The 11796-nt window shown below is 45.8% G+C and overlaps 1 protein-coding gene across 1 annotated transcript in view; it reads left to right on the top strand.

Annotated features, from left to right (window-relative positions):
- Nucleotides 1–9175, top strand: part of ZNF185 (zinc finger protein 185 (LIM domain)) — a 63161-nt gene extending 53986 nt beyond the window's left edge. The window contains 5 exon segments of the mRNA XM_019540318.1: nucleotides 3906–3974; nucleotides 5954–6034; nucleotides 6503–6605; nucleotides 7250–7348; nucleotides 8179–9175. Coding sequence (XP_019395863.1) covers nucleotides 3906–3974; nucleotides 5954–6034; nucleotides 6503–6605; nucleotides 7250–7348 — 352 coding nt within the window. The 3' untranslated portion in view covers nucleotides 8179–9175.
- Nucleotides 9176–11796: the final 2621 nt, after the last annotated feature.

The raw sequence follows: 11796 nt of genomic DNA, 5'->3' as shown, positions 1-11796 counted from the left end.
ATTAACAAATAAGCTCTGAAATCTTTACTTGGGCAACAGTCCCGTTGTATCCATTGAGAATGTTGCCCCAGATAAAGCCAGACAACTCTTACATCTCCATCCCAGTGCTGAATCGGAACAGGACCATTTTTTTTTTTTTTTTTCAAAATCTTCCCAGGGATTGAGGTCAGACTGATTGGCCTGTAGGTTTCCCGGGTTTTATTTCCTCCCTTTCTTGAAGATGGGCACCACAATGGCCCCCTTCCAATCTTCAGTTACTTTGCCTGAGTGCCACGAGTTCTCGAATATCCTCACCAGTGGCTGCACTATGATGTCGGTCAGTTCCTTTAGCACTTTTAGGTGCAAGTTATCTGAACCAGGTGATTTATGGGGGTCCAGCCTCTCAAGATGCTCCCTTACAAGATCCATGCCAATGGTGGGCATATATTCATCTTCACCCTGGTCATCCCACATCATATTAGGCAGGGTGGTCCCTTTGGGCTGGTGAAAAAACAACGCAAAGTAATCATTAAGCAGATTGGGTTTTTCCTGGGTGTTGGTAGCTGGCTGCTCCAGCTGGTTTAGTAGGGGGATGCAATGTTCCTCTTGTTTTTCTTTCGACTCCCCATGTATCTGAAGAAGGATTTTTTATTGTCCTTGATTTGTGTAGCCATATGGAGTTCAGTTGCAGCCTTGGCTTTTCTAGTTCCCTCCCTGCAGGCATAGGCGACTGGTAGGGGATGCACGGGGGCACACGGCTCCCCCCCGATGGCCAACACTGATGCTGTCAGTAGGGCTGGTGCCCCCCCGCCCCCCAACAAGGCTGCCGCTGTTGGCAGCTTCTGCATGTGCCCTCCCAGATTCAGGAGGCACCAGTCACTCATGCCTACAAGTGTGGGCCAGTGCAGTATACTCTTCCTTAGTGGCATTTCCTGTCTTCCATCCTTTATAAATCTCTCTTTTTAGATGTAGGAGGTCCATGAGTTTCCTGTTGAGCCAAGGGGGTTGTTGAGCCGTCTTACCACCTTTCCTATGGGTGGGGATGCACTCCCCTTGTGTTTCTAGGATTGCTTCCTTAAAGAGCTCCCACTCAGCATGAACTCCCCTCCTTGTCAAATCATGGCTTCTCAGGGCCTCAAGAACAAGCCCTCTGAGTTTATGAAAGTCAGCTTTCCTAAGGTCAAGGACTGCTGCATTGCTGGCTGACTTGCCAGATTTGTGATGGATAGTAAAAGTAATCAACTCCTGGTCACTGTCACCCAGTTTCCCTTCAATTCTTAGGTTGCTGATTAGATCACCCCCTTTGGCCAGTACCAGGTCCAGCAGCGCCTTGCCACTTGTTGGCCCATAAACTTCTTGGGACAGGTAGAGTTCACCCATGCATGCAAAGAAGCTTTGTGACTGATCGGATTTGGTCAAGTGCTCATCCCATGAGGTGTCCGGGTAGTTGAAGTCTCCCATGATGACCATGCACCCAGAGTGTGCAGCCTCAGTCAGTTCCCTGGCAAATTCTTGGTCAAGCACTTATTCCTGTTTTGGAGGTCTGTAGTAGACTCCCACCATTGTATTCCCTTCCCTACATTCCTCTAATATTTTAACCCAAAGGGTCTCTAGTTGTCCTCCTTGGGTGCCAATCTCAACTTGTAGGGATGTGTAGCTCTCTTTCACATAGAGAGCTACACCCCTGCACCTTTTTTCAGGACAATCTCTCCTATACAGAGTATAGCCATTTATACTAGGTGTCCAGTCATAAGAGGAGTCCCACCAGATCTCCATGATCCCTATGAGATCATAGCCATTTCTGTTTAGCAGAAGGACCAGCTCCTCCTGTTTATTCCCCAGACTCCTAGCATTAGTGTACAGGCATGTAAGTGTGCCATTGGAGGCCCTAGGCTTCCTTGTGCTTATGGAGAATCTCTGTTCCTGGGCTGGGGTAGGAGTGGGTTCCCTTGAGCATCCTAAGCTGCTGATTTTGCAGTTGATGCTTGGTGAGCTTGCTCCAATGGTTTTCCACCCATCCCCCAGCAAGCTTAGTTTAAAGCCCAGTCGAGCAAGTCAGCCATTCTGGCTGAGAAGAGCTTCTTCCCCAGTGGAGTGGGGTGGAGGCCATCTCTTCCCAACAGACCACTGTCTCTCTTTCTGAAGAGCGGGCAGTGGTCATAGAAACCAAAGCCTTGATGGTGGCACCAGTGGCACAGTCTTCTGTTTACTGCCTCAGTTCATCTCTCCTTCTTCTGCCCATGCCCCATAACTGGAAGGATCAAGGGAAAAAAACACCTCTGCCCCCAACCCCATGAGCCCCACTCCCAGAGCCCTGTAACCACTCATGACCTGGCTGGGATTGCTCCGAGCCGTGTCATTTGTGCTCACGTCATTTGTTCACATAGAAAGAAAGAATTTTTCATAGCCTAAAGGCAGGGTTGAAAAATAAACATGGAAAAAGGTCACTTGCATTCAGCTTCTGGGTTTTTTTCCACTGTTCATTGCTCTCCTAGAAGCAAGTTGGTGGGCATGATGTCTTACTGAGGACCTCACAGATTTCCAAACAGATAAGTAGTATGCAGGTCATTCTAAAAATAGCATTTCAAAGAGAGGAATGGGTACAAAGGGGATTAATTCTCTTCTCTACAGCACAGTAAATAAATAATGCAGCACAATAAATAGACAATGTTCAGTTTGCAATATATAAAAATATGGGAGATCTTTCAATGACAAAACAGCCATTCTGAGTAATCCTAAAATAGACAGTGTTTCATGTTATAACCATTATCTTTCCCTGCATATTAAACCTTGATAACATATAAAAGAGGTGGTTCTGTCTTTGCCAAACTGGATAAAACTGGATGCAATAATTGTGTCATTATTATTACCTTCCACTTGTTAATCTGACTTTTTGATGTAATCCATTAGACTTTGGTTTTATAGTTATTATATTCAATATTTATCAATGGTGCTTGCAATTCCATAGTAATCCAACAACAGCTGCATCCAACCATTCCCCCTTGCTGTGGATATATGTGGTACACATTAGGGCTGTGCAAAGCTTGGGTCCCTGATTTGATTCAGCCTGATTCAGTGGCTGAATCTCCAAATCCAAATCAAATCTGAGGATCCTTTAATCTTTCCAAATCGAATTGGAACCTTCCAAATTGATTTGGAGAGATCCAGAAAGATTTGGACATAGAGACGGCTTTAAACGTTTTTTCTACATACCTCTAAATAGCAGGCAATGCTGGAGTGCATGGAGTGTCCCACAGAAGCGGGGGGGCTCCCCAGCATGCTTGGCAGCAGACCAAGAAGTGGACCAGAAGTATTTCCGGTCCACTTCCAGGTCTGCTGGGGGGCCCCCCGACACCCACTTGGCTCAGTGACTGGTGCCTCCTAGGTCTGGGGGGGCAACCTGGGTCCCCCACAGCTGATCACTGAGCTGGGGGTGTGTGCTGGGGGGCCCCCTGATGCACTTCCTAGTGGACCTGGAAGTGGACCAGAAGTATTTCCGGTCCACTTCCGAGTTCACCACCAAGGACATGGAGGCCCCCCCCCCCCCAAACACACACACACTTCTGTGGGACTCCATCCGCGCCAGCATCGCAGTGTTCACAAGCCGTGCTGGTATCTAGAGATATGTAGCAAAAACATTCAAAGCTGTGTCTGTGTCCAAATTGCTGATTCTCCAAATCAGCATCAAATCTTCAGATTTGAATTCGGCTGAATCAAATTAAGGACAGTGATCTGAATTAATGAATCGAATCACTGTCCCTGATTCAGTCCGAATCCAAATTGAATAGGGCCTGCTTCACATACCCCTGGTACATGTGTACATGCATGCGCGTGCACCACATGCACATCAACCTGAACATACATTTGTACTTTCGCGGTGCTTAGTTCATGTCTCCATTGATACAGATGTTTCCCTCTTTCTCTAGCAAAGGGGTCCTCTTTGTGAAGGAGTATGTGAACAGCAGTGAGTTTTCATCCTCTCCACACTACACGAGGTATGAGGTGCTGTTGGTTAACTCCTCGGCAGGGTGATGAACAAATTAGGTCATTCCATCAGGGTAATCTCTGAAAGGGTCATACTGAAATTCCCAAGCCTCTGCATTTCATTACATATTTGCAAAAATTGTTGAATTCGGTGAGAAAACTGGAGGTATTTGTGGGTTTTCACTCAAGAGTAAAACTGGCTTTTTTTTTAAACCTAAACTGTCAACACATGTTAAGGTTTGTTCAGTTAACCTAGACTTAGAGCCAAAGAAACAATTAACACCCTGTTAAGATGCCTGCCTGCTGTGATTTTGTCTTCATTCAACTTGTAACACTGCTGTGGCTGAGGAGTCTAGTTATAAACCTCTAGCTTGTCTGATGTCAAAAGCAGTGCTCTGTGCTGACGTGTTCACGCCATGCTGGCACTGAGACACAGTTATGACATCCCTAATGCTCTCTATCCATCCAATCCCACTTGCATGTTCCAAGCCCAGAAATACACTAATGCAGCTACTTCAAGGTGGTCCCCAGAGATGCCCTCAGGCACACTAGAGGTGGGTCCTAAGAGTAGCCTCACTGGTGCATTTCCAGGTTTGGAGCATCTGGGCAGCAGCAGATGGAAAGGGGGAATGCTTAGCCTGGATGCATAAAGCTGCTCCAGTGACATGCCCTCAAAGAGCTGCAATGCTATTTTTGGAAATAACACAGATATTTACTTAGGGGACCACAGCATTTCTAACAGGAAAGTTTTTTCAAGGAAAGTAGGCAGCTGAAGTGTTAGGAAATGCCTGATCTATTCAACAAATGGTAAGCATTGAGGCAGAGATTTAAGTCTCTTATTTGTGTGGAAAGTGTCTTAGGCCCTTTAAATTATATAGAATAAAAATAACAATGATATCCTAAAATGGTTTATAGGACACGTATAACATCTTGACCTAACTGGTTCATGAGAGTTGAGACCTGCTTCTGTGTGGTGATCAGTATAAAATAAGACGGTGGTTTTGATCCAGTTCATAGATGTTCAGGTCATAATATCATATGCCACGATTGGATTTCTCTCGAGTATTTAACAACCCTTGCAGTAGCGGAAGGTTGACAGTGTCCTCATCCTGCTGCTTTCCTTGAGGCAGGTTAGAATATTCTTTGTGTCTTTGCGTTATGTGCCTTGTAGTTGTGCAACAAGGCTGTTTGTGTAGTTTTAGGAACAGGTTAGACAAGCTAGGATGTTTGAATAGGGATGTCCCTGCCTTGTGCCTGGGACTGGACAAGATGACCTCTTGAAGTCCCTTCTAGCCCTACTTTTTCATGATCCTATGATTAGCATTCTCACTAGTATATTTAGTTCCATTGGTGCAATACTGAGGTTTAATCTACACAAAGCAGATCCTGCCATTGTAACTGTTGTTGCAGAACTACAGTAGTAGAACCTGCTTCTGAAGACAGTTCTGCTAGCAGTTTTTCTGTCAATAGACAGCCACAAGGTACCTCAAATGGCAGAAGCCTTTCCAGCAGAAACCATCATCTTTCAGCTGTGCTGTGTCCATACCAGGGGGTTCGCCAGCTTAGTTTTGTCAGCTTTTCAACAAAGCTATGCAGGCAGAACTTTGTATTATAGTCAATGCCTGAGTGGAGCCCAAATTATCTTTTGTTACCACTGAGTGGTGCTTTGGGTCAGAATCTGAGCACCACCGGTGGCAGGGCATGGATTGGAGGAGCTTCCTGTTGTTCCCCATGCAGTGTTTTCCTCTAGCTAAAGAGAAGATTCACTCTCTTTTGAAAGTTCACCAGCACATTTCTTACTTTTGATTTTTAGTTGGCAATGAACAGCCCTCTTTAAAAGAGCAGGCAGCTGGAAAATCTCAAAGCAGTACAGTGCAGGGCATCCCCAGTCAGAATTTGGGGAAGCCCTGCACTGCTCATTTAACCATTTGGACCATTCATTGTACACAACATTGTCAAGCAATGGCATTTCTCTTCCTCTCTTCTTCAGTGGCAGCTTAGTTGATTTGACTGACAGAGAGAGAGCAAGGTACAGTAACACCTGCTACCTACACAGTGGTGCCCCACGAAGGTAAGACAATGAATTATACCAGGATGGTTTCAATAGACCGATATACAGAAGTATTCTTTATGACTTTATTGTACATGCTCTTTCTGTAATTTTTGTTATCTGTAGGTGTTCAGATGAATCTTGTATTTTTCCTCGGCTTCCCTTTAAAAATGTTAAAGTGGTCAGAGAATAAAGAGCATTGACCATAATGGCATGGAGATAGTATTGAAACAGTGTTTCCCGTTGCCATGCAGCTTTGGAAGTAACTTTGAACTCTAGCAATCATGGAATGCCATCTTTACCTTCTGTACTGTCCCTTGGCTCAGCTAGTTGATATCTAGATACACATCCACTTTCATACTGCAGAGGTAGACAGCCACAAGAAATGGTAATGCTGGTGTTGGATACAAAACCATCTTTGCTACTGCTTATGGTATGAAGGCATCATAGTAAGGTGATTCATGAGTACATTTTTCTGCTTTTCCACAGGGCAGTTGATAGAATCTGCACTTACTGTGGCCGTGAGATCCGAGACTGCCCTAAGATAACAATAGAGCATCTCAACATTTGCTGTCATGAATACTGTTTTAGGGTAAGGGACCTTATTCCTTCCAATAATTCTCCACTTTGTAGTGTGTAAAGTAACTGCAGGGGACTCATGGATGAAGACATAATCTTGGGGCATTTGCTTAGAAGCTTTCAAAGTAAAAGTATGCTCTATTCCATTTGGGTGAAGAGATCTGGGTCCACCATTGACTAAGAGCTCACATTCCCACAGGTTTTGACAGTATCCACAAGTATACCTTCTGATCTCTGGATGACATTATGATAGACAAAACATATTCTTGTGTTATCATTTGGATTGAATACTGGCATTTTCATTATGAATTCTCCCCCTACCTGTTGCAGTCCACATACTAGAGCTGCCTTTTCGCAAACTCCATCCCACTGCACAAACTACTCGGCACCTCTCAAGTTTTACAGAGCTTTTCTTCTACTTCTCTTATGCTTATAGATGAGTGTGATGCAATTCTAGGTTTGCAGGGAAAACCTGAACTAACCTGACTTGTGCTGCATCTCATAGAAGTAGAAAAGTTTAGGCTTCAGGGCTTTCAACTTGGCATTTTCACCACCATTAAAATGTAGAGACTACAACTTATTTCTCTATCCTCTTCATATGTATTCTTCTAAATAGAGCTTTGTCTCCTGTCCAACTGCCTGTGTTTGTTTCCACAGTGTGGAATTTGCCATAAGGCAATGGGAGACCTCCTGGACAAAATATTCATTCATCGTGACATTGTCCACTGTGATAAATGCTATGAGAAACTTTTCTAGGTGAGTGCCACCTTTGCTAAGGTTAGCATAACTGGATGGACAGTAGCACATGGAGAGCCCATAGAATAGGGAGCCCTAGCACTGGGCCACCAAGACTGTGGTCAGCCCAAGTATGTCCTTATATATCTATACTGGCAGGCACTAGACTAATGACAGTGAAGGACCTACAGAAAGTTAGGTTGGGATCTGCATTACAGGGCCAGCCTCTTCTGGTTATATTCCAGTAACTAGGAAATCTAGGTCTCATTTGATAAAACCAAGCATAAAGCTGCTGTGCTTAATGTATCAAGTAGTAATTCTGCCTTGCCAGTCTGCTTCAGTATTAACAGGATACTATATTCCTCCGCAGTGCCTTTATTAACCTATCATGTAATGTTGCTGCGCACTGCTAAGCAGCTGTTTACATTCCATCTTGGAGGTGGCAGCACTTCAGTGGTGGGTGAAGTGAATCCTGTTTCCAAGGATCACTGGGATCCTTTGAGATGAAAAGCCTTGTGAAAAAATTAAGTGCAAAGCACTGCACTGTGTTTTAGCCAGAAACTACATTTCAGTTGTTTCATTTTGTTTGCTTGCCAGTTGGAGTACAAGGCATGACCATCAGATAAAATCAGAAGCCTCTGCCATTCCAGTGACAGTTTTAAAAAAAAAAAGTCCTTTCTCTCTCCAATGACTGTATACATACATGACTGCTTTATTTGTCACTTTTGATTAAATGTGACTAGCCAAACTGTGGCATCCCACTCCTGAATGTTCATCTGCTCCACTGATCTCTGTAATGCAGTTTTCTATATTGTACCCAATTCTTGTGTTCACCTTCTATTTGCTTTTAGTTTTTACAGAGTTGTAGGAGCCAGCCAGTTGGAAGACTTCGACAGTATATGTCAGAATGCATCTAACAGTTCTTGACTTGTTAAGATAGCAAACCTCTTATTCCCCACTTTCCTGAAGTTATTTTTCTCTGTTGTCACCTTATCACAATGAATGAATTGAACATCCACTAGTTTTATTTTGTTTGCTGCACACTATACAAATGCCAACACTAAAAAGAAAAGGCAGTGTCATCTACAACAGCTAAGTGCCATTATTCTTCAAATGGCACCTCCTGCTGCCATTAACTTCCATGGGATCTGTGTATACTGAGCACTACAAAAATCAGGCAGAAACTATTTAAGGCTCTCAGAAACTGCTGTATTAGGATTCATTTTTTATTCTTCTGTTTGATTTCTACAAGTTGACTACATCCTGGTTTGAACCTAATGACAAAACAAGCTGCTTGTAGATCTTAAGGGTGTAGAAGGCTAAACTCAGGGCCTTGGAAAGATCCAAAATGCAGGTCAATCCAGTGTCTATTTACTTCACTCCCATATTCTGATTACAAGTACTGATTACCTTCCACTTGCTTGTCAGGAATATTCTGAAGCACTTGCAGACTCACTTTGCCTTAACCATGTGTCAGCTTTAATTTCCCTTCCTCTCCTCCCCAGTTGATTTTATACTCAGCAAGCATGTGTGCTCAATGTTTTGGAGTGCTTGCACTCTTTTCTACCTGGAATTCTAGTTTGATTTCTGAGGGGGTGGTTTCTGATTGCCTTATTGACCATGCCAAGGGACCATGCTTTTCAGCTGACCTTCTTTACAGGGGGTGTCCCTTATTTTAAATCTAAATTTACCTCTGCTTGCTGAACCTGCTGAATGTCTCTTTTTATTACTGTACCTTATTTAGATCACAAATACTGACTTACAAAACTAAAGTTACAACAGATGTTGTACACGGTATGTCTACACATGCACTTTAATGTGCATTAGCCTATTTTAATGTCCATTAAAGCATCATGTACAAAACATGCTTTTTACATAATGTGCATTAATGCTTTAGTTAGTATGCATTAAGCCAGGGTAAGGCTCATTAGCCTGAATACCTCACAATGGAGGTAACTAGATTTAATGTGCATTAATGCACATGTAGACACACCCAGAAAAAAATGTGGATTTCTTGTAATCTTAGCTCCCCCATTTAGCCTTGTAAGGTTGAGAGCTATGCTGGGGTTCTTCAACACCAAAACCTCAAAAGTTATTCTTTCTGCCTTGAAGTATAGCTCCAAGTACAGCCAAAGATTTATTGTTTTATCCTAGAAAACATTAGAAATAGCTGCAGAGCAAATAAGCTAGAGCCTGTGTCATAGCTTGTGTGTGGAAACATGATGGCAAAAGCATTAATTGAAAAATTATTATTAACCATGTAATGCTGTAAGTGATGGATACTGGTATATATATGAATGCTTAACAATTTAATCTTTTCTACAGAACAATACCTCCTATTGTTTTCTAGTATCTTAGTCGTTAACCAGACTAAGGCATGATCTTGTATTGGGGCGGACAATTATTTCAGGCAGAGGGTCGCTTAATGAAGTTTGGCAAGCTGTCGAGGGCTGCATGGGTAGACCACCTCTTGATAGGTGCCCTACCCCTGGCCACTATCTTAGGACTGGATAGCCCCTGACTTTTGCCACCAGAAGTCCCTCCCCTTCTGGGGAGGGGAGTTGCCACTTAGAACCAGAAAAAAACAAATCATACACTAAAAGTCAAACACCTATTATAATGTATTTTAATTTTATTACAAAAAGTACTTTATTGTGAGTTGTGTTTGTGTATTGTATATCGAGGTGATTGCATAATAACTCAAAAATAAATTCTTAGCCTTTTATATTGTGGGGGGGTGTTGTTGGAGGTGTTTGTGTGTGTGTGTGATGGGGTGTATTGTGAGGTATGGGCTATATGTGTGTGGATGGAGGGTGTGGGGGTGTTTAGGGTAGGGGGAGTTTGTGAGAGGGTGTGGCTGTGTGTGGGGGTACAGGGTACATTGAGGGGATTTGTGTGGCATTGTGGGGGTGCAGCTCTGGAACACATTGTCTTCTGCAGTCAATGCAGGCAACACTGGTGTGTGTGTGGGGGGGGTGTTTGTGGGGGTGTGTGTGGGTGGTTTGTGGCATGTGAAGGAGGGTGGGAGGGGTGTGGGGATTTATATAGACAGAGATAGATGTAACAATAGTATCGATATCAAATGATACCTATATAAGCTGTTATGATGGAACTGTTACATCTGCAGGATTTTGTAGTGATCTGATAGAAAAAACTGCTATACCAGTCATCGGTCACCAATTGGTCAATCGGGATTGACCCACTGATTCTGGGCTGGGGGGGCTAAGCGCACGCATGCATGTGTGTGCCCCCCCCACCCCCAGCCCAACACATCAGTTGGTGGGGGAAGGGAAGGGGGCCAAATCGAAGCCCTTGCAGTGAGGGACAGATTCAGGAGCAGCTCAGTAAGTGGGGTCCTGGCTGAGTGGGTGGTGGGAGGATTGAGCCTGGGCAGCTCATCCAGGGAGGGAGGAGGGCTCCCACTGCTATGTGCATCCAAGTGGAGGCCCCAGGGGCACTTGCCCCCGATCTGTGCCCAGCAGAGGCAGCTTCCACTGTGCAGGCTGGGCTTTGTGCCCTGAGCCCCACTGCAGCTGGCCTGGGAGCAGCCCAATGCTACATGCGTCCTGCCCTGGGCTAAGCCTCCTCCCCTACCCACCCAGTCACTGGACACATGTGGCATCAGGCTGCTTCCGGGCCAGCTGTGGCGGGGCTCAGGGTGCAAAGCCCAGCCCACAGCAGGAACCACCTCTGCCAAGCACAAAACAGGGGGCATGTGCACCCCCCCAGATGTGTGGCAGCATGGGTGGCTGCAGCAGTGGTGAGGAAGGGAGCAGGGCTGGAGCAGGGGAAGGCCATGCACAGCTGGGACAGGGTGCGGCGAAGCTGCAAGCAGCTCATCCAGGGGGTGAAGGGTGGGAGGGCATGGGGGGGGGCACAGAATTGCATGGGGCAGGGCGGGTGGGCTGCAGCTCTGAGCTGGGTCTGGGTTGTTCCTGACAGAGGCTCGGGCCATGTGGTGGCGGTGGTGCTGGGAATGGGCTTATGGGGGCCTGCAACCACCCAAAAATTTGCTGTAGTGCCCCCAACTCCCCTCCCAGCACTGCCCCCACCCAGCCCAACCACAGCCTCCAGCTGGAACAGCCCAACACTGCTTCCACCCTCCCTCCCCTGGGGACATGAGGGCTGTGTGCCCTGGATCTGCATGGGAGAGCGCAGTTGCTGCTGCTGGCTGGGGCTGGGAGGCAGTGCTGTTCCCAGCAAAGGCTGGGGCCTGCACTCACACCAGGCAGTGGTGGCACTGGGAGGGGAGTTGGGGGCACTACAGCAAATTTTCAGGTGGCTACAGCCCCCTGTAGCCTCATTTCTAGTGCTGCCACCACCACTGCACAGCCCCAACCTCTGCTGGGAACAGCCTGACTTCAGCCAGCAGCTGCAGCCTGCCCTGCCCTGCACAATTCTGGGGGCACACCAGCCCCATGCCCTTCCGGGATGTGTGTGTCCCCCCCCGGCCCCGTGCCCCCCAGATG

Source organism: Crocodylus porosus, unplaced genomic scaffold, assembly GCF_001723895.1.
Source record: "Crocodylus porosus isolate Cpor-Errol unplaced genomic scaffold, CroPor_comp1, whole genome shotgun sequence".
NCBI classification, from domain to species: Eukaryota; Metazoa; Chordata; order Crocodylia; family Crocodylidae; genus Crocodylus; species Crocodylus porosus.
Note: the sequence above shows the minus strand (reverse complement) of the source record. Positions and strands in the feature narration are given on the sequence as shown.